The 22,460-nt window shown below is 53.5% G+C and overlaps 2 protein-coding genes across 3 annotated transcripts; one reads left to right on the top strand and one right to left on the bottom strand.

Annotated features, from left to right (window-relative positions):
• Positions 1–968: 968 nt before the first annotated feature.
• Positions 969–11,121, top strand: HCN3 (hyperpolarization activated cyclic nucleotide gated potassium channel 3). Its single transcript, XM_037825790.1, has 8 exons — positions 969–1,389; positions 4,187–4,616; positions 5,552–5,713; positions 6,104–6,322; positions 6,744–6,890; positions 7,288–7,528; positions 8,476–8,640; positions 9,199–11,121. Exons 1-8 carry the CDS (start codon positions 1,106–1,108, stop codon positions 9,897–9,899), a joined length of 2,349 nt encoding a protein of 782 aa, XP_037681718.1. The 5' UTR covers positions 969–1,105; the 3' UTR covers positions 9,900–11,121.
• PKLR (pyruvate kinase L/R) lies at positions 10,782–21,924 on the bottom strand. 2 transcript variants are annotated; one of them, XM_037825791.1, is made up of 12 exons: positions 21,771–21,924; positions 20,193–20,329; positions 18,987–19,169; positions 16,031–16,122; positions 15,810–15,941; positions 15,180–15,366; positions 14,537–14,807; positions 14,257–14,407; positions 13,827–13,979; positions 13,566–13,732; positions 12,616–12,797; positions 10,782–12,001 (listed from the first exon to the last, which is right to left on the bottom strand). In XM_037825791.1, the coding sequence occupies exons 1-12, from the start codon at positions 21,920–21,922 to the stop codon at positions 11,895–11,897; spliced, it is 1,914 nt and encodes a 637-aa protein (XP_037681719.1). In that variant the 5' UTR covers positions 21,923–21,924; the 3' UTR covers positions 10,782–11,894. The 2 variants fall into 2 exon arrangements, with proteins under 2 accessions (XP_037681719.1, XP_037681720.1); XM_037825792.1 differs by lacking the exons at positions 20,193–20,329; positions 21,771–21,924 and adding an exon at positions 19,779–19,887.
• Positions 21,925–22,460: the final 536 nt, after the last annotated feature.

Here is a 22,460-nt window from a genome sequence, read left to right as displayed (position 1 = left end):
CCTCTGTAAAAAATCTCTAGATTAGAGCCTGCTTGGGGAAAGGAGAGCTGGGAATCTATTTCTAGGCTTCCTGGAGGAGAACAGAATATACTGTTGGAAAGCGAGTTGGAGGAACATATAACCAAGCAGAAAAAATATTTGCACAGGCCTGGAGATCAGACAGAACAAAGCATTTCAGGGAGCTGTTAGCATTTCAGCATGGTTGGAGCCTTGGGCTTCAAGTGGACTATCAGAAGAGAGGTTGTTGAAACTAGGTCCAAATTTTGCAAGGCCTTGTATGCCATGTTAGAGAGTTTATTTTCCTCGGATGGAGGGGAATTTTGAAGAACTTTAAGCAAGACAAAGATATATCTACATTTGGATTTTAGGAAGGTAACTCTAGCAAAGTATCAAAAAAGAATTGGTCTGGGAGAGTCTGGAGACCCTTTTAGAAGCTTCTGAAATAATCTAGGTAGAAAATGCCCAAGGCTTAAAGTAAGGCTGTGGCACTATGAATTGGAGCGTAAGAAGTCGAGATATTTAGGAATTCATAGCAGTTAACATCACATGGCCCCTCCATGTCTATGGGAGACGGTGGGAAAGAATCTCAAAAGTCACTCCCCATTCCTACCACTGGCGCCCAGTCCCATCGCCTTCCCCAGTCTCAGGAGACACAACTGGCACCCCGTTTTCCCGCCTCTTGCAGGAGGCTCCACCCACTGGCTGTCTGTGTCAATGACCCCGGACTCTAGGCCACGCCCCCTCTTTGACGCCGGCTGCGCGTCCCAGCCTTCTCCAATGGAAGAACACTTGGAGATCTGGCTCTGTTTTGCTAAGCCACGCCCACCCCGAGGTCCCTCCGAGGTACCCGCTCCACTGGCCCCAACCCCGCCCGCCCGACCGGGCCTTCGCGCGGCCCTCGCCAGGGGGCGCAGCACAACCCGTCCGCCCAGAAGTCTGTCGCACACACCCCTCTCCGCCCAGCGCTCCGGCAGTTCCCAGCCGACACCGCCTCCGCTCCGAGCACCCGGGGCTATGCCGGCCCCGGCTCCGGTAGGGGTCAGGGGGGTGTCCCCAATGGCCGCGGCGGGCTCCAGGAAGCCAAACGTGTAAACGTGCGGGAATCATGGAAGCAGACCAGCGGCCAGCGGCGGGGGCCGGCGACGCGGCGACCCCTGGGCTGGAGGCGGCGCCTCCTGTTGCCCCGGTGTCCGCGACAGCGGCCTCGGGTCAGATTCCCGGGTCCCGGTCCAGTTCCGAGCCCAAAAGGAGGCAGCTCAGGACACTGCTCCAGCCCACGGTCAACAAGTTCTCGCTTCGCGTGTTCGGCAGCCACAAAGCAGTGGAAATCGAGCAGGAGCGGGTCAAGTCAGCGGGGGCCTGGATCATCCACCCCTACAGCGACTTCCGGTACTAGGGGCCGGGCAGGGAGGGTAGGGGACACAGACCCCACCCCCGTGGGTTGCAGCACAGGGTCCGCCCCACCCTCCTCGGTCACTTCATTTCCGGCCCAGGGGTCCCCGGGTGGGGCGGGGGAGTCAACTCTCCCCACCTAGCCTGGGAATTCCTCGGTGGGGGGGTATCTGGCCGGAGATCCTCAATCATTTCTTGGGCCCGGGGAGCCTAAAAGGGCAAGCAGATAACAGGGAATCCTCGGGTTTCTGGGTTTCCCGTTTCAGGAAACTGGGACCCCATCTGGACCACCGGGAATTCCAAGGTTATGGATCCCTGCCTCCTCCAGTTCTGCTTGCTGGGGATTTGGGACATTCTGTCATATCCCAAGGCTCGGGGTCAGTCTCAGGGAGAAGCCGAGCTCCGCTGTCTTCCACCCGCCAGCCCTTGCCTAATTTAGGGATGCAGGGGGGAGGGGGAGTGCCCAACGGCAGCTTTGGTCTCTGTCCCTGGTGCTGAAGGCGGTGGGCCGGAGCGGGGCTCGTGCTTCTAGCGATTGAGGCAACTGCAGAAGGACACGGCCACCGCCCAGGTGACTTCCAAAGAGAAAGGACGAGGGGTGGGGGTGGGGCCATTTCACTGTCCCCTTCAGGCTGTGCCTGTACATCAAGGTCGCTAGAGGAGGAGAGCAGCCCTGTCCTTGGGGGAAATGAAGGACAGCTTTTGGATGGGCCAGGGATGTGTGCAAAGCACCCAACCTGGGGAAAAAAAGAAGCAGAAAGGATGGGGTGCAAATCAGGAACCCGAAAACACAATTGGAGACCGAGACATCATCTTGAATCCACAGACATACACCCTCCCTAATGTTTCTCCTTCCCCCATTGTTCCTTGCACTCTTTTCTTTTCTTTACTGCCTCACTCCCACTCCACAAATGTATCTTTCCTAGTCTTTGTGGGTCTCCCTCCCCTGCCTCATTTCACTCTCAGATATAACCCCAGAAGCATGTATCTCCTTTATGATCGTGCTTCCTTTCCAGCTTCTCTACTGCATCACCCGCTGGGCTTGTGACCGCCTGTGAGTCAGGCTGTGAAGATGCTCTGTGGTTAGGCAACCCCTCTTTCCCTCTCCTTTCTCAGCTCACAGTACAAGATTTCTCCTTAGCAGCCCAGGAGGGAGAGGAAGAGAGGGGTCGAAGGCATGTTGCTTGTTGAAAGTACACAGTCTGAGAGACTTCCTGGAGGCCTGGAGGGGAAACCAGGATTTGGGGACCACCACATTCCTTTTAGGGTCTGAAAGGATTAATATTGCAGTCAGAGTCAGAAGGGGCTGGGTCATGGATTAATGCTAGGATTAGGTGTGTCCTGGAATTAAACCTCTATATTAATCGAGACCTGCAGACGGCCCAGTAATTTTCTCTCAATGAGGGATTCACCCAGCTCCCTCCTGACGTCTTTCCACAGCTTCTGCCACAGCAGCGTGGGTTTTCCCTTCCCAAGCACTTGCCTGTGCTCAGCCAGAATCCCAGTGGGCATAGAGATGTGAGAGAAGGAAAGGAGTGCAGAGCTTCAAGCCTTGCTGCTTCGGGATCTCCTATGGAGCTTCTCTGTGTGTGCAGCCCTGTCTGAGGTCCTGAGGAGAGGGGAAGGGCATCCTTGAAAAGCTCAATTCAGATGGGTGGCAGAACAGACCACCCCCACTATGGAACACAGATGAGCAAATCCTGGTAGAGAAACAGGAGCCAGGGGTCCAACTGTGTTGGGGAGGAAGGCTAGGGTGAGGAAGGCAGAGGAGACTGTAAGGTCCTAGACCAGGAACAGACAAAGAACTAGAGATGGGAGAAGCAGCAGCCTCTTCAGAAATTTGGGGATAAAAGGGGGGTGAGTCATAACACCAACTGGTACTTGTGCAGCACTGTCACATCCATTGTCCCAGCAGATATTTTTTCAACAACCCCGTACCATTAGCACAGGGTACTTTTTTTTTTTACTTAAATATATTTAATCATGGTGGTATAGATCATATGTATAGGAAGGGCATAGTATATACATGCATATATATGCATACATAGAGTTGAGAGAATAATTAGAAAGCAAACTCCCATGAAACAATTATCTAGGTTGAGAGACACTGCATTGCCAGCATCCCAGAAGCACCCCTGTCCTCTCACATTCCCTTCCCGAACCCACTATTCTGACTTTTGTGGCACTCATTTCTTCCCTTTTTAAAAATAGTTTTACCACTTTTGTATTAAGCCCTAAACAATGTAGAATAGTTTTGTCTGTTTTTGAACTTTATAGAAGTGGGATCATCTGATTTGTATCCTTTTATGTCTTGCTTCTTTTGCTCAACATTAAATTTGTAAGATTCACATGTTACCACAGTAAAATTTATTTTAAAAATTGTAAGAGTCATTCATACTGCTAAATGTAGCTGCAGTTGGGTGATTTCACTGCTGTGCCGCAGTCCAAGGCATATTTATCCATTTTTCTACTGATGGACTTTTGGGTTGTTTCCAGATTTAGTGTCACTATAAACATTCCTGTATATGTCTCTGGGAGTCCATCATGGTTCCCTTGAGTGAGTGCATACCTAGAAATGAAATTGCTGGGTTGTGTGCAAATGTTTAACTTTACTAAATAATGCCAAACTGTTTTCCCAAATGGTGGTCCCATTTTACACTCCCACCAACTGTAAATTGTCATTCCGGATTCTGCATCCTTGCCCACCTTTGCCCTCTCAGACTCTTTATCTGTTGTCAGTCAGGTGCTGGTGGAATATCACGTGATCTTACTCCCCATCCCACTTCCACTGTAGTTTTTATTGGGACCTGATCATGCTGCTGCTGATGGTTGGGAACCTCATCGTGCTTCCCGTGGGCATCACCTTCTTCAAGGAGGAAAACTCCCCGCCCTGGATCGTCTTCAACGTCCTTTCCGACACTTTCTTCCTGCTCGATCTGGTGCTCAACTTCCGCACGGGCATCGTGGTGGAGGAGGGCGCCGAGATCCTGCTGGCACCGCGGGCCATCCGTACGCGCTACCTACGCACCTGGTTCCTGGTTGACCTCATCTCCTCTATCCCCGTGGATTATATCTTCCTGGTAGTGGAGCTGGAGCCACGGCTGGACGCCGAGGTCTACAAAACCGCGCGCGCCCTGCGCATCGTGCGCTTCACTAAGATCCTCAGCTTGCTGCGGCTGCTCCGCCTCTCCCGTCTCATCCGCTACATCCACCAGTGGGAGGAGGTGGGGCGGGGAGGTGGGCAGGGGGGCCCCACAGACTCCCAGACGGCGCTTTGGGCGGGGCTCCTGGTGACTTCTTGGGGGGGGGTCAGATGATTGGGGCTTCGGTGGGTGGGGTCACTCCAAAGCTGGCGGTCCCGAGAAACAGAGACAGAATGAGGGTAAAGGAGTTGGAGCTTGGAGGCAGGGAGGGTGGTGCACAGCTGCTGAACAAGCTCTCGCGGGTTAGTTGGACACTGGAAAGGAAAGCGTATGGAGTGGCGCAGGGTGGGAGAGAGCTAGGATTGCAGGGTGTGCATGAAGCTGGAGCTTCAGCGCAGTCGAGTTTAGTGGTTCAGAGTGTGGGCTCTGTAATCCCATTGCCTGCGCTCAGATCCCAGTTTTGTAATTTGCCATATGAGACTCAAGTTTCCTCTCCTATGGAATGGGAATGTTAAGTATAGTCACCTATTATAAGGTTGTGAGAATTAAAGTAATGAATACACATGAAGCACTTAGAACAGTGCTTGGCACATAATAAGTTCTTAATAAATTAGCTGTTATTATTATTGGAGGGGAAGAGGGCAACTGGTATTAATCCTTATACACTTACCATCAGGACATTACATTGTGAAATGCCCTCTCTCCTTTTTTCCAAGTTAGGCCTAGGCAGCAAGTAGACTTGAGTTTGAGTCTCTGCCATGACACTTACTGTGTGATCTTGGGCACATAATTGACCTGTTCTCTTGCCTATAAAATGAGAGTACACTTTGTATTAGCTATACACATAGGCTACAAAGCTCTATACAAATGAAAAATAGCCATTTTTTTTTTTTTTTTTAATTCTTGGGGACTGGGACTAGGGAGAGGTTCAAAGAGAGAATTTGCAAGGCTGGGAGTGGAGGAGGACCAGCAGGCAAGGGTTCCTGTCCACAGTGGACCTTCCTCGGACTCCTCAGATCTTTCACATGACCTATGACCTGGCCAGTGCTGTGGTTCGCATCTTCAACCTCATCGGGATGATGCTGCTGCTATGTCACTGGGATGGCTGCCTGCAGTTCCTGGTCCCCATGCTGCAGGACTTCCCTCCTGACTGCTGGGTCTCCATCAACCACATGGTGGTGAGAAATCCCCATGCTCTGCCATTCCCAGGCCTTTTAAAGGCTGGCCTGCCTGAGTGGCAGGGATGACCACAGGCACAGGAAGTGGGAGATGATGGAGAGGTGACTGAGAAAGCAGATAGGAGTGAGGGGGTTGGGAGGAGAGAACAGAGGGGGAAGAGATCCAGAAGAAGGGTTTGTCACGTTGAGGGGAGCAGGCCAGGAAGGAAACCAATGTAGAAACTGAGTGCTGCCTCCCTCCCCAAGCTGCAAAAGAGGTCCCTTCTCCCTCAGGGCCCCCTAGAACCAAGCTAAGCAACTCCTGGGAGATGGGTCTGAAGTAGAAGGGGGTAGGCAGAATGAGGCTCTGAGGGGCACTGTGCGCAGCTCTGCAATACACTCTGCCCCCAGAACCACTCGTGGGGCCGCCAGTATTCCCACGCCCTGTTCAAGGCCATGAGCCACATGCTCTGCATTGGCTATGGGCAGCAGGCACCCATAGGCATGCCCGACGTCTGGCTCACCATGCTCAGCATGATCGTGGGTGCCACGTGCTACGCCATGTTCATCGGCCACGCTACTGCCCTTATCCAGTCCCTGGACTCCTCCAGGCGCCAGTACCAGGAGAAGGTCAGCAGGGGCAGGAGAAGGAAGGGGTGGGCATGGAGGGGTGCTGGGGTCTGGATAGCTTGACTCGATTCCCATACTAATGTATGCCCCTTTTGGGTCTCTGTGTCCTTCCTTGCCCTGTGTCCATCTGTCCCATGCCCCTGTGTGTACCTTTTCCTTGCTTGGATCTGTGTTTGGTGTGCCCCCATTCTTGGACTCCTTGGCCCATGTCTCGGTTTTCCTGTGACTATGCGGTGTGTCTTCCTTCTTTCCACCATTAACCTTATGTCCTGTGGCCCTGTGCACCCCTCTCTGGCTCCATGTTTCACCCCTCTGGGATTCGCCCGTATTTGTGATCTTCCTCCTCCACCCTGCCCCCTCTGTTCCACCCCATGTCTGCCTCTGTGTCCTCTTGTGTGCCGGTGATGGGCTGGCCCTCCAGTACAAGCAGGTGGAGCAGTACATGTCCTTCCACAAGCTGCCGGCTGACACACGGCAGCGCATCCATGAGTACTATGAGCACCGCTACCAGGGCAAGATGTTCGACGAGGAAAGCATCCTAGGCGAGCTGAGCGAGCCGCTTCGGGAGGTGGGGCTGCACCAGGCCCTTAGGGGGAGGCTCTTCGAGGAGCTGGGCTTCCAGGGATACCATCTGGGAGTGGGAGCTATTGGTCAGCAGGAGCACCTACAGGGAGTGGGTCCTGCAGAGAGCCTCCATGGGAGGCCAGATCTTTGGAGGGCTTTCAAGGGTTAGAGTCTTTCATGAAGGTCTTATGGGGGTGAAGTACATACATTGGGGGGTGGGGGTGGGTTGGTCCCGCTGAGGATTTATGGGAGCGCTCCAAAGGCAGGATCTTAGAGATGGCACCAGAGCCGCTTGGGCAGGTCCTGACCCTAGGGGTGGGGTTTCTGGAGACAGCAGGGCTTGGTGGGGGCACCTCAGGGAGTGGGACACAGCCTGCCTGACAGGCACCTCTCCTGCCCAGGAGATCATTAACTTTACCTGCCGTGGCCTGGTGGCCCACATGCCGCTGTTCACCCATGCCGACCCCAGCTTTGTCACGGCGGTGCTCACCAAGCTGCGCTTTGAAGTCTTCCAGCCAGGGGACCTCGTGGTGCGTGAGGGCTCCGTGGGCAGGAAGATGTACTTCATCCAGCACGGGCTGCTCAGTGTGTTGGCTCGTGGCGCCCGGGACACCCGCCTCACTGATGGATCCTACTTTGGGGGTCAGCAGGCCTCAGGGAGGGTGGGGGGTCAAGAACAGAGGACAGAGGGCAACTGTTCCCCCAAATCAGGGTCCCTACCTGGCTGTGCTGCAAAAGCACACAATCTCAGCCCCTCCCAGGCCTGCTCAATCAGAATCTCTGGGCCTGGGGCCTGGAGCTCTTTATTGTTAAAAAGCATCTCAGGAGATTCCAGTGCACAGCCAGCTTGAAAACTATTGGACCAGAGGGCCTTTTAAAACCCTTAAACAGTGAAATTTGAGGATCCTATGAGATGAAGAAAGATAGGAACCAAGTAGAGCTGTCCCAGGGGCTTGAGCTTCTTGGCTCCCTTCACGGCTACCCTGGTGGTGTTTCAGGGACCCAGCTCATGGTAGTGGAGGCAGCTCTGTGAGCTGTGGCCCAAAGTGACTTGAGGCTTATTTATTCTCTCAGTCCCCAAACCATACATCATCCTCCAGCATCTCCATCCCGTTGCTCTTTGCCCTTTGGGACGTGTTTTCTCCTTCAGAGTTGCCCTTGGTGTTCATTTAAATCTGCTTCAGAGGGGGAGGGGAGAATACACAGAGTAATTCACCCCAGGCCTGCCCTTGAGATAAAGCACTGGAGGTGGAGAGGGTCAAATGGAGTAGAGTACTGGGGTCTGGGGGCGAGGGACACCTGCCTGCTTACCAACTTTAATTTGGACAGGGAGCAGTAATCCAGAGGGAGGGGTAGGGTCTGCAGCAAGCAGCCTGCAAACCTGACTTGCAGGGCTCTGAAGAGAGCCCCCACAATGGTAACAGCAGCAAGCAGCTTAGAGCATTTAGGGACCCTGGGGGTGGATGGGTAATCATTAGTTTCCCCCAAGTCTGGGGAGGAGCCTAAGGAAGCTGGGTCAGCAGCTGCAGGCCTGGTGAAAGGGAGCTTTGGGGACAGTGGCTCTGAAATCTTTCCCGCAACTCCTGCAGAGATCTGCCTGCTGACTCGGGGCCGGCGCACTGCCAGCGTGAGGGCCGACACCTACTGCCGCCTCTACTCACTCAGCGTAGACCATTTCAATGCTGTGCTCGAGGAGTTCCCCATGATGCGCCGGGCCTTCGAGACCGTGGCCATGGACCGGCTGCGCCGCATCGGTGAGGCCTGCCCGTTCTTCTGCTCTGGGCCTAGGCTGTGTCCTAACCCTGTCTCCATAGCAAGGGGCCCCTGTCATCACAGGACGCTGCCATCTAGAGCTTCAGCATTACCCCCCAGCCCAACCCAGTCCCAGCAGACGCTCCTAACAGGCCTTTCAACACTGTGATGGTCTGTCCTTATGTAGTGTCTCCTGTCCCTAAAGATCTCACCCAAAGACTCTATCCCCTGAACCCTCCTTCCCGAGTACCAGTCCCTGACCCTCTCTCTCTGATACCGTCATCCCCCGATCTTCTTCCAGCCTCTGTCTCCATCCCCGTAGCCCCTACTTCCTGACCCTCATCCCACTGACTTCCATCCTCACCCCTCAACCCCAGTGCTCCAAACCCATCCCCTACACATATCAGATAATCTCCATATTCTTTACTCTCATCCCCTGACCCTCGACCTCACCTCTATCCCTTGACTCCATCCCTTTATCCTCACACTTTTTGATTTGTGACCTCCATTTCTGAATTCCTTCCCTATCTTTAACTTCTCCCTCCCTGAACAACTTCCAGGCAAGAAGAATTCCCTTCTGCAGCGGAAGCGCTCCGAGCCAAGCCCGGGCAGCAGTGGGGGCATCATGGAGCAGCACTTGGTGCAACACGACAGAGACATGGCTCGGGGTGTTCGGGGCCTGGCCCCAGGCACAGGGGCTCGGCTCAGTGGAAAGCCGGTGCTGTGGGAGCCACTGGTGCACGCGCCCCTGCAGGCAGCCGCCGTGACCTCCAACGTGGCCATTGCCCTGACTCACCAGCGGGGCCCTCTGCCCCTCTCCCCCGACTCTCCAGCCACCCTCCTTGCTCGCTCTGCCTGCCGCTCAGCAGGCTCCCCAGCCTCCCCGCTGGTGCCTGTCCGAGCCATCCCTCTGCTGGCCCGGGGGCCATGGGCATCTACGTCCCGTCTGCCTGTCCCACCTGCCCGAACCCTCCACGCCAGCCTATCCCGGGCCGGGCGCTCCCAAGTCTCCCTGCTGGGGCCGCCCCCAGGAGGAGGTGTGCGGCGGCTGGGCCCTCGGGGCCGCCCACTCTCAGCCTCCCAACCTTCTCTGCCTCAGCGGGCAGCAGGGGACAGCTCTCCTGGGCGTAAGGGCTCAGGAAGTGAGCGCCTGCCGCCCTCAGGGCTCCTGGCCAAGCCTCCAGGGACAGCCCAGTCCCCCAGGCCGCCAGTACCTGAGCTAGCTGCCCCCCGGGGTCCCCAGCTCTCTGCCAACATGTGAAACCCTTAGGAACACCCAGCCTTAGCTCTCGGGGTGCAGGAATGTGTACTTGGGGCCAACGCCTCTTAGGGAAGGCTGAGGGGACTTAAAGCACTCTCCTATGAGGGTATTTCCCCTGACTTTCAAGAAGATGGTCTCTGTGTCCTCAGCTCGGGCACCCTGTAGCCTGTCTGATGCCCACCTAATCCATTCATCCACTCATCCAAAGTACTGAGTGCCTACCTTGAGCAAGGCACTGTACCAGGCGCTGTATGTCTCCACTGCCAAGTAGAAGTGATTCCAGCCCTCTTATGAGGGTAGTCCCCTGGCCATGGTCCTGCCAGGTGCAGGTCCAGGCCCGTGACCCCACCTTTACGAAGCACAAGTACCCGCCACCACCATCACTGCCAAGTAATTAGATGTCTCTGTGTTGCCAGCGTGGGCCCCAACCTGCCAAGAACCATGCAGGTTCTGCCTGGCGTGGTTATCTTCTTGTCCCCCTAGCATAGCCTGGCACTGCCAATTCCCTAGCACCCCTCTTCCCCGCCATCGCTGTAGAGAACAAATGTCTTGGATCCCCAGCTGGGTGTCCACCTTTGCACTCTCACTGCCATCAGTGTCCCTCCCTGTCTATAACCTCTGGGCAGAAACACACGCCTCCTGTCAAGTTCCCTGCAGTCTCTATGTGGTAGAACTGTCTTTTCTGTGAACTGAAAGCCACCTCCTCCCTGTGACCCCGGCCCAGTGGTGTCCCCCCTTGAAGCTAGGGGGATAGTTGGCATCTCCTTAATTCAGTGTGCCAGCCTAGATGCCCCCCAGGTGGGGGAACATGGCTGAATTCTTAGATGACATTTTTTCTTTCCTTTCTTCCTTATTTATTTGCTTATTTATTCAACTATTTAATTTTATTTATTCCATTTGCTAATTTTATTATTAATTCATATTATTTACCTATTCCTTCATCTATACTGAGTTTGCTGTTGGTGCAGGAGTAAGGGGAGGGCCCGAGGTATCTCAGCCTGGGGAGGGGCAGGCCAGCCGGCACCTCTACCTTCTCAGGGACAAGAGAAATCCTCTCCCTCAACCCCTTCTGTCTCCCCTCCTACTCTGCACATCAAAAAATATGGAGCCAAGTTCCTGGCATCTAACACTCCTTTCCCACAGGGTGGGGGTATTCTGGGGTTCTTGGAGTACGGGAGTTTTATAATTGCTTCCAAACAGCCAAGTTTAAAAAGAAAATAGAGACACTCATTTTGTCTCCTGATTTGTGTGTGGGAACGAAGTGGGCAGGCAGGAACCTCAGGGTGCAGGTGGGGGCAGCAGGGCACTTGACCCAGCAAGGCAGGAGGTGAGCAGGGAGCAGCCTGCAGGCCCAGCACAGAGGCTGCGAAGACAGGGACAAGATCAGCTGGCCAGGCTCCCAGTTCTCCCCACATCCAACTTCCCCTTCCCAGGCTACCCCAGCTTCCCGAGAAGGGTGGTGCTTTGATGTCACAGTCACGGTGAAGCCACTGTGTCCTGCCCTGGGAATGGGAGGAAGTGGAGCTCTCCCCAGGAGATTATCAGGGGGACCACATAAGAAAACATCACACTGCATAGCTATGAAGTATTTGTAAAATGGTGATTTTGAAAAGACTGAGGACAGGATTGCCCTATCTTCTCTCTTAGCCCCAGGGGTGGGAGGATTAGGAGAAAAGAATTGACCAGCCAAACTGGGATTAAAGGCTCACAGCATTTTAGGGCTCAACTGAGGACTGGTTGTAGGGAATGTACAACCGATGCTGTTGGTGACCAGTGCTTAATTGGACACAGGCTCTCGTGGCCTGTAGGAAATGGAAAGGGGGAAGGGACTCCCTGGAAGGGGGCTGAATGGCAGATTGGCCTGGGATGGGAGTTTGGGGAGGGTTGGGGTTAAAGAAGACCTTACTTAGAGGTAGAGTTAATGGAGGGGTGGAGGGTGGGGGAGTGAGGAGGAAGGGATGGGGTCCATAGGTGGGCTAGGTCAGAGTGGGGGCATCAGGATATGTTCAGCACCCGCATTATGTTGGTATAGCCGGAACCCGGCCTCCAGCCTGTCACCACAATCACTAGGTCCCCAGCATGCATGAAGCCACGGAGCTTTCCTGTGGGAGGGAAAGAAGATTATGGTCAGCCAGCATGATGATAAGAACTAGCCCTCACCCCCACTCCCCCACAGGGCCACCCGTTAGGGAACAAGGGGGCTGGGGCAAATTGGGTAGTGTGTCACAGAAGTGGCACTGCAGGGAATGTGACCACTGCTGTATATAGTAGAGCTGCAGATGGGTCTGTGGAGTGGAATGGTGTGTGATTGGTAAGCTCCAAGTCTCCTGTCCTCCAGTGTTGCTAATAGAAAGGGGTGGGGCATGAGGATATGTCAGTGGTAAATTAGATTTGTTTTAGTTCCAGCTGCTGGGGATTGAGCTCCCCGTTCTCCTGTCACCTCTTGCTCCTGTGTCACACCCAGCTTTAGCCACCTGGTGCAGACAGTAGCTGGGGTGACTTCTGAAGGATAGTCCTACCGTGTCCCCTCTGTCCTCTCCCCTCAGCCTGTCCTCCATTTGGAAGCCAAAGATACCTCCAAGTCTCAGTGACCCTCACAGGAAATATGGGACCAGAGGAGAGAGGCAAGGCCCTTTGGGTGGTGTGGGAAACTGGGTAGGGGGCCTCATGATACAAATGCTAGGAGTGGGTGGGAAGGAAAGTCCAGGTGGCTCACCACTTTCAATGCCAAATTGGACCCGGCGATCCACATCATCTGCCCAGATAGCTTCTGGAGGTTCGCGGTAGAGCACGGGGAAGACTCCTCGGCATAAGTGGGCCTGGCGGGCAGCCTGGGCAGAGCGAGTGACAGCGATGACTGCTGCCCGAGGTCGGTACCGAGACAGAAGCTGGGCTGACCTGCAGGAGGCAGAGAAGGTCATCCCAGAACAGTACAAGGGTGTTGTTGAACCAGAAGACAAGAGTTTGGGCTCTGGTTCCAGGGGTCACCAACAGGCTGTGTGATCCTGGGTAAGTCACTGTACTTCTCTGGACCTTGGTTTTCTCACCTGCATATGGACATAAGAATGCCTACCCTTGTTACCACACAAGGAAGATGTGGTAATAAAATGAAATAAGGAGAAACCTCTTCAAGAAACATAAGACCCTTTTAAGAATGTACATCTAGATAGTACTTAATTTACGAAGTAATACACACATTGTCTCTTGTTAATCCTCACAACCCCAAGAAGAATAAATGATTAACTCCACCCTAGACTTGAGGAAGCAGAGGCTTATAGAGCCTGGGTGACTCACCCAAGGTCTCACAGCTATTACGTTTCCGAGCAAAGACCTGAACTCAGACCTTCTGGGCCCTTCCACAACACCTCAGCATTTTAAGGCCTTGTGGACTAAATACCGAGGACTTGCTCTGAGCCTTAGGAGCCCAGTGGCCCCCAAGCCAATGTGCCCAGTGATGTCCCCTTCCTCTCCCAGCCTGCTGGAGCTCACTGGTATGATTCCTCCCAGGCCTGCCTCCCCTGGCCACCAGCTCTCATGGCTACCTCTCCTCTTGTCCTGGAATGATATTCTTCATCCCTGATAACCAGATGAAACCCAGGCTCATAGTCCATCCCAGCCTGCCCCTGACCCACAGCCTGATCCGGGCATTCCCAGGGTCTCCCTCACCGGCCAGTTTTGGTCAGCACAATGATGGCAGCAGCACAGCACTTGAAAGCGGCCTCCACAGCACCGATGGCAGTGACCTCGGTGGGATCACGGCTCAATGGTGCTGCCCGGCGCAGCTCTTCAAACAGCTGCTGGTGGTATACTGCGGCCTCTGCCTCCCGGGCAATCTGTAGGCACCAGGCAATCAGGCTGGGGAGGGGCACTGGGGTCCGGAAGGGGTCTGGGTCCTTGGCCCGTTTGCCCCGTATTGTGAGCTCCTACCGCGTGCTGCATCTTTACGGCCTCCACAGGAAATTTGCCCTTGGCAGTCTCCCCTGAGAGCATGATGCAGTCTGCTCCATCCAGCACCGCGTTGGCCACATCGCTCGTTTCTGCCCGTGTTGGTCGGGGCTTAGTGATCATGCTTTCCAGCATCTGGGGACGTCAAAGCTTTGGAGTTATACTCTCATCTGGGGCCCTGCCCGAGCTATCCCTGGCACCCACACTCTCAGAGTGCCCCTGAAAGCCAGGACTACAGACACAAGCTATGTGATCTTGGCAGTTCAGTTCCATCATCTGAAAATGGGAGTCACAGGATTTCTTCCTAACTTTGTCGTGTTTGTGGATCAAACCCTAGATGGTAATATGTGCTACAGACCTAAGGGATCCCTGAAGCCCAGAGTGCCCCAGTTCCCCAGGGCTCACTCCAGACCTGTGTGGCACAGACCACGGGCTTGCCCGCCAAGTTACAGCGCCCGATCATCATCTTCTGAGCCAGGAAAACCTTCTCGGCTGGGATCTCGATGCCCAGGTCGCCCCGTGCCACCATGATGCCATCACTCACTTCCAGGATTTCATCAAACCTGGTGTTTGGAGGAGTTAGACTGGGGTAGAGCCAAGAGAGGGCAGGGAGAGGTAGCAAAGGAAGGGGAGAGGGCACGGGGATGTTATGAGGCCTGTAGGGCCTGGTAGGGACAAAGATCAAGCCTCACTTCTCCACGCCTTCATGGTTCTCGATTTTGCTGATGATCTTGATGCCCTGTCCTTCCTGCCCCAGAGTAGCCCGCACAGCAGTCACATCGCTGGCCTTCCGCACAAAGGAGGCAAAGATGATGTCCACACCATGCTCCACCCCGAAGTGCAGGTCCCGGACATCTTGCTCAGACAGCCCTGGTAGGTCCACCTGGGCACCGGGCAAGTTCACGCCCTTCCGGCTGCCCAGGACTCCGCCATTCTCCACTTCAGTCACCAACCCCTCTGGACCTGTAGGTATAGAGAGCGCCAGCGAAGGACAGCGGTGAGGCTGGGGGCACAGTCACAGCAGAGGGAACTCGAGGGAACAGAGGGGACTTGAACCCCCAAGAGAGCAGGAACCATTCGTCTCTCCGTCCCCAGCCTGGGCCATGCCCTCAACAGGCACCGGGCATACATTTGTAGAAGAAACGACTAATTCTTGGGTCCAGCTCCAACCCAGGGTGAGCGCAGGGGTCTGGCTAGTGGGGGCTGCAGGGACGGGCGGGGAAGGAGGCATGGCCAAGGGAAGATGTGGCGGGTTTAAAGGGCGAATGGGGGAGCCAAACGGCAAAGAGTGCACCCAGCGATCGGGCGAGGCCAGGGCGGGAGGCGCGCGCGCACCGATTTTCTTGACAGCTAGGGAGATGAGCCCGTCGTCAATGTAGATGTGGCCTCCCACTTGCACGACCCGGACGATATTGGGGTAGTCCACCCACACGGTGTCTGCGTTCCCCCGCGTCCGGAATGCTGGATCCACAGTCACCAGCACCCGGGAGCCCTTCACTAGCTCCACTTCCGATTCCGGACCCTAGGGGCGGAGCCAGAGGGGACGTGAGCTCTGCCCCCAAGCGGTCCTGGACGGGTTCCTTCCCATGCTCCGCCCAAAGAGACGTGCCCAACAGCCTCCGCAACCACCCGCCCCTTTCCTAGCTTCTCCCCACCCACTTCTCCTCTTTCTTTTCTACTCTCCGCACCCCAGGATCCGCCGCAACCCCTGGGTCTTCGGGTTTCCACCCCAGGCCAGATCCTTCTCTTTCGGCTCCACTCCCCGCTTTTTGTCCTCTTTCTTCCCTCGCGTTGATCCAGGTCCTACTCTCGACCGAGGGCCTTTTCAGGGCGGGTCTTTCCCGGGTCCCTCGTCTGGACCCCACCTCCAGCCCAGTCCCTCAGTTCTAGCTCCCTAGGTCCGGGTCTCAGGGACCCTCCCGCCCCACGTCCGGCTCCTCCCGCCGGCCCCGCCCCGCCTCTCACTCCCTGGAGGATCCCAGTGCGTATCTCCGGGCCCTTGGTGTCCAGAGCGATGGCCACCGGCCGGTAGCTGAGTGGAGAGGATGCAAAGCTCTCCACCGCCTCCCGGATGTTGGCGATGGACTCAGCGTGGTACTGAGGGAGGGAGCAGAGCGAGCATTTTAGCGGAGGGTGTCTAGGACCGCGGGGCATCCTCCGGCCTCCCCCGCCGCCCCGCCCCGCACCTCCTGAGTGCCGTGGGAGAAGTTGAGTCGCGCTATGTTCATCCCGGCCTTGATCATCTCCTTGAGGCATTCCACGGAGCGGGAGGCCGGCCCTGAAACCAGAGATCCTGCTCAGACACCTTTCCCCCCAAACCTGAGAAGACAGCCAAACCTATCCCAACCCTCAGAGACGCTCCGCGCCCCGCCGCGCAAATCCTGTTTCCTGACCTTTATTCCCTGACACATCCCCTGCTCACAGCCAGACACGCTCCAGCCAACATTTGCCTCCCCGGGGAGGCAGCATCGTGGTGTTTTTTGTTTGTTTGTTCGTTTTGGGAGGTTGTCGGGAACCAGGCTGGAGGAGCAGGTGGTAACAGTAATGTAAGAGGAGTGGGGTAGGGTTGTTGGTGCCAGGTGAGAACATCTGGGGTATGAGACTTTGGAGTTGAGAGGGTTCATTATGAGTGAGAGCTGAGTTCCATCCCAGTCCTGCTCAGCTACTAGGGCAACTGTGTGACTGAGAGCCAGTCACCTAACCTTTCAGGGCCTCCAGCCACTATCTGCGGCCCCCTTCTTTCAATTGTGCTGTAGTTCTCCTCCCTTTTACCTGCTCAAAGACATTCTCTCCTTCTCTACATCATCCACGTTTTCCTTTTTACTGCGTCATTCCTAGCAATGTATGTTATTTGTTTTATCTTAAAAAGAAATATTCCCTTAATCCCAGTTTGCCCTCCAGCTACAGCCTCTTTTTTGCTCTCCTTTGCAGCAAAACTCTCAGCAAGAGTTATCTGTACTTGCTGCCTCCAATTCCCCTCCCCCCATTTTCCCTTGAACCCACTCCAGTTGGCATTTGGCCCAGTCTTTCCACTGCATCTCCCCCCATCAAGGTCACTAAGAACCTCTGTGTGGTTGCTAAATCTCGTGGTCACTGCTCAGTCCTCATCTTACCATCAGCAGCATTTGATATACGTCACTACTCCTTGTCACACCGCCTTCTCTTGGCCCCCAGGGCGCCACAACTCTCTTGGTTCTCCTCCTATCTCATGAACTGCAACTTCTCAGTCTCCCTTGCTTGTCTCACCCCTTAACATTAGATGCCCCGTTCTCTTCTCTGTCATTTTACTTTCACCCCCTTGGTGATCTCAACCAGTCTCACGGCCTTAAATACCATCCATATGCTGACAACTCCCAGACTTGTATCTCCACCCCAGACATTCCTCCCAGCCCAGAGGTATACACCTGGTTGACTACCCTACATCACACTTGGCTGTCTAATATGCATTTCAAACTGAACATGTTCTAAACAGAACTCATCTCCCCATAAACCTGTTCCACCTAATCTTTCATGCTCAATCGATGATGCCATCTGTGCCAGTTTGGATGTATTATGTTCCCCAAAACGCCATGTTCTTTGATGCAATCTTGTGGGGGCAGACTTATTAATGTTGATTAGATTGGAATCCTTTGATTGTTTCCATGGAGATGTGACTCAATCAACTGTGAGTGAACATTTGATTGGATAATTTCCATGGAGGTGTTACCGTACCCATTCAGGGTGGGTGTTAATTGGATCATTGCAGTCTTATAAAGGAGTTCACAAACAGAAGGGCCTCAGAGAAACTGAATGTTACATTTTGAAGAGGAGCTGCAGCTAAGAGAGGACAAAACTCCCCAAGAGCACATTTTGGAGAATGCCATTTTGAAACACAACCTGGGAACAAGCAGACCCCAGTCACGTGCCTTCTGAGCTAACAGAGGTTTTCCAGATGCCAATCGCCGTCCTTCAGTGAAGGTACCCGATTATTGATACCTTACCTTGGACACTTTATGGCCTTAAGACTATAACTTTGTAACCAAATAAACCCCCTTTATAAAAACCAATCCACTTCTGGCATTTTGCCTAATGGCAGCATTAGCAAACCGGAACACCATCCTTCCAGGAATCATCCTTGGCTCCTTTATTTGATTTCCACCAAGAAATCCTATTGGCTCTACCTCCAGAAAATATTCAGAATGTGACCACTTCTCACTACCTCCACTATCAACCATCTAGGCAGCAATACTGCAGGAGTAGCTCTACCCCACCCTTACCCTCAATCTATTTTCAATGCAGCAGCCAGGGTGGTTCTGTTATAACACAAGTAAAATTGTAACAAATGTACCACACTAATGCAAGGTGTTAATAAAAGGGTGGTATATGGGAACTCTGTATTTTATGCATGATTTTTCTGTAAACATACAACTTCCCTATAAAACAAACAAACAAAAAACCCTAAGTAAGATCATGTCATTCCCCTGCTTAAAACCCTGCAATAGTTTCCCATTTCCTATGGAGAAAAACTCAACTCAAATTCTAATAAAGGCCTATAAGGCCTTATATGATTATCTATCCCCTCCACCCCAATCTCTTCGTTTCTGCTACTCCTGCCCTTTGATGGTTTCCAGCCATACTGGTCTCCTTGATTTAAGGCCTTTGCACTGACAGTTCCCTCTGCCTGGAACACTATTCTTCCAAATCTGCCTGGCTAATTATCTCATCTCCTTCAAATCTTTGCTCAGGTCTCTTTTTCTGGTAATTTCTACCCCAACCTCCCTATTTAGGCCTGCTTCCTGCTCCCTGTCGCCACACTCCTGAAGCCTACTCATGTGCTCTTTCTCCCCCCTCATAGTACTTACCACTTTGTAACATACTAAGTAATTCATTTATTTATTATAATTAAAAAAATCTTTTTATAGGTTATTGTTTATTATTTATTGTCCCACCCAGCTAGACTGTCACCTCACCAAGGATGGGGATTTTTGTCTGTTGGGTTCACTGATCTATTGCCAGGGCCCAAAATTTCGTCCACTATGTGCTCAATGAATATTTGTTGAATGGGTGACTCTAGAAAACACGGTGAATTCTCAAGGGACACAGAGATGAGGATGCAGCTTGCGAAGCCTCCAAGAGGCCCTGTGAGGCTGCAGGGGTGCTCACCGATGGTGGCAATGATGCTAGTACTGCGGGCAGCCAGGGGTTCCGAGTCGATGTCCAGCAGGCAGAGGTGCTCCAGAAAGGTGTCTGCCATGGCGGCCGACAGCTGCTGCCGCTGGAAGAAGGCAGCGCCCAGCTCCTGGGTCAGTTGGGCCACGCTGGCCAGCCTCAGATACCCTGCTGGACCTGCAGCAGAAGGAGAATCAGAGGGCTGCACCAGCCCCTGCCACTGCACCCCATCATCTCCGTACACCCTCTTCTTCTTCCCTCAGCTCTCCGGTGTTTGTTGAGTCCTTCTATGAGCTGGGCCCTTTGTGTGCATTATCCCATTTTTAATCATAAATATCCCAAGAAGCAGAACACTGTTAAATGCTCCATAATTATACCCATTTTTTCAGATGAGGAAACAGAGGCCGAGAAAGATTAAAATAAATTGTCCAAGAATATACAGCTTCTAAATAATGGAAATGAGATTCAAACTGGGATCTGACCGACTCTAAGCTCAAATTGACTACCTGGCTCTACTGACCCTGCACAACCCTGGACTTCTCGTCCTTCAGCTGCTGACTTCCCTCAGCCTCAGCCCATCTGGATGTCTAGCCCAGTGTGGCACCTCATTTTCCAGGTCCAGAATCACCCAGTTCCCTCTCCTAAAGTCCCCCCTTTCTTCCTACAACTCTTGGTGATTGGTTGGCTTCCCCATCCCATCCTTTGAATTGCCCCAGCCCCATCTATGTTGCCCAGGTCCTGGGCCACCAACCCCCCTCCACTGCCGGGCCCAGCCCAGAGCCCTACTTCCAGCTGTGCCCTCCATGTTACTGCACTCCTGCCTGTCTCTGTGGGTCTGCTCCATGCTGTCAGGCTGTCGGAGGGATGAGGCCAGCAAGGCTGGGGATCGGTTCTGTGGACTGGTTAAAGTGTAACCAGCGTCTCCCCTGCCGCTGGAAACCCTTGTCCTCCAGGGTCCAGAGTCCAGCAACCACGGAAGTGCCCCATGGTGCCCCTGTTGCAGGCTCCCCTCTTCCCTGCCTGTACAGCCTGGGAGAAGAAGCCAGACCAGAATCTGTAACTTAACATATGAACACAGAACCTCCCCAAATCCCTCCTAGCCAGCAGCAAGTGAGAGGTCATTTGTACCCTCCGTCCCCACTCCTGATTTCCACCCTCAGTTTTCCCTTCTGCTCAATGGCCTCTGTTCCCCCTTCTTACCTCCTGGAGCCCCAGTTAAGATGTACTTTGCTAAATCCCTCTGGGACTTAAAGATCCATGGCCAAAACTGCTTGGGGAGTGTGTTCTCTGGCATTGACATGCTTCCAAAGTGGGGCACAGGCGTGGGGCTGCCCAGGCTGCTAGAGGAAGGGAGAAGATGACATAACTGCTGGTCTTATCTAAGGGAGCCAGAGAAAAGAAAAGGGGCACACCCAGTGGGCCGCCCCTGGCCCCACACAAGCCCCTCCCCGAGACCTGCTGGCTCCCGGCCCTGTCTTCTGGCAACCTCCCCCCTACCATCCATCTTTCCTGATAAATTTTCAATCCATTTACTTTATGTGGTCATCCATCTGAATAGAGATTTTTATAAGTGACATGCCCCCTCTCCCTTTTTTTTTTCCTACTTTACTGAAGTTAGTCCTAGATGAATTAAGAAGTGGGGGATTTAGGGCAGGGATGAGACCCCTAGAGGTACTTAGGAGGCAGGATATTTTGGAGAAGGGGAGCACTTTGATACTGTGGTGGGATTCTCTGGAAGGGCTTTGATAGCATCATCATCATCACTATCACTTATACACCACTCTCCAGTATTTACTGAGCACCTACTGTGGGTCAGGTCCTGAGGTCAGAGGGTGAGCAAAACAGACAGGGCCCTTTGCTCTTTTATAGAATTTACAGTATAGTGGAGGAGACCGACTATACACAAGTATCAAACAAAAAATTATATATAACTACAAACTTTCTAAGTGCTATTAAGGTATCGATCAGGCTGCTGAAATAGAGAAGCCAGCGGGGAGAAGAAGGCAGGAATCTATTTTAGATGAGATCATAAGGAAAGTCTCTTTGAAGTGACCACATTTAAGCTGAGATTTAAAGGATGAGAAGGAACCAAATGGGACAAATTGGGGCAAAGAACTTCCTGGAGGGGTGGCAATAATACATGCCAAGGATCTGCAGGAGGAAAAAGCTTGGTGCCAAATTGAGGAAGAGCTGTGACGAGGTGGGTGGCTGGAGTGCAGGGGAGTGGTCCGTGGTGAGGTTGGGATGTAAGCAGGACCTTGGAGGCCAGAGTAGGAGCTTGGGCTTTGTTTGAAGTGCAGTGGGTTAAACCAGAGGATTGACATGATCCAATGGATTCTTAGATCCCTGTGGCTGCTGGGTGGGGAACAGACTGTGGTGGGGCAGGAGTGGGTACAGGGAGACCAGTGGGGGGTTCTGGGAGTAATCTCCTAGATGGACTAGTGGCAGCAAGGGAGATGGAGAGGAGGGGATGCACAAGAGATGGATTTTGGAGGACAGCAGACAGGGTGGAATGACAGAAGAGATGTGGGAAGAGGGAGTGGGAGGCTTCCATCACCTGAAGGATGGTACTGAGGATTCTGGCTTGAGCAGTTTGGTAGCACCATTTACTGAGACCAAGGTAGAACAGGTTTCGGGGGAAAAATTGAGGTTTTGGTTGTGGACATGTTAACTATTAAGATCAATGAGTAGACAGTTGGCTCTGTTCATTGAGCTCTCACTGTGTACATTGGCTCCTTTATCGTCATGACAACCCAGAAGGCAGGTAGGATTAATAACCTGTTTAATAGATGAGAAAGCTGAGGCTCAGCAGGGGATCCTGGGCAGCTTCTGTTTCGATCCTGGATTTCTTCTCCACGTGGCTCCTCTACCTTACTCGGGCCAGGAGGCTGATCCGCGTGGACTGCATCAACGGGCTCCCCTTGCCCCATGGCTTCCATAGGTTCAGCCAGTGGGGAGGGGCATCAAGAGGAAATGAGACAGAGGAGAGTGAGGTTGGGTTATTTACTCTACCCCCTGCCTCCAGCTCGCCCTCTGTGAGGTCAGGTTCCCTGAAGGTCACAGCCCCTGCCACAGAGCCCTGTCTCCAGAATCTAGGAACCTATCTTTTCCCATCCTTGGGCCTCAGAGGAGTAACTAAGCCCATTGTTACTAGATCTGGCAGAAGGCACTATCCCTGGTGGTTTGCCAACCCCCTGCCCACTCCTTTGTAAATAATTTTATTGTGAAACACTCTCAAATGGTCCAATTTGAGAGCCTTCTGTTTCCTGATGGAACCCTGCCTGACATACTTGTCTGAGGCTAAGTATCTTGCCAGTGGTAGAGCTGGGATTCAGGCCCAGAGTATGTGGTTCCAGAGCCTGCGCTGTAACCAATAAGATCCACTCCTCCCTTCTCAGGACTGTCTCAGGGGAGGGGAAGGCAAAAAGCCTCAGACTTTGGAGTTGGAAAACAAAGAGGTTAGACAGT

This window comes from Choloepus didactylus, chromosome 2, assembly GCF_015220235.1.
Source record: "Choloepus didactylus isolate mChoDid1 chromosome 2, mChoDid1.pri, whole genome shotgun sequence".
Taxonomy (NCBI): domain Eukaryota; kingdom Metazoa; phylum Chordata; class Mammalia; order Pilosa; family Megalonychidae; genus Choloepus; species Choloepus didactylus.
This window is presented reverse-complemented; position numbering and strand designations above follow the sequence as displayed.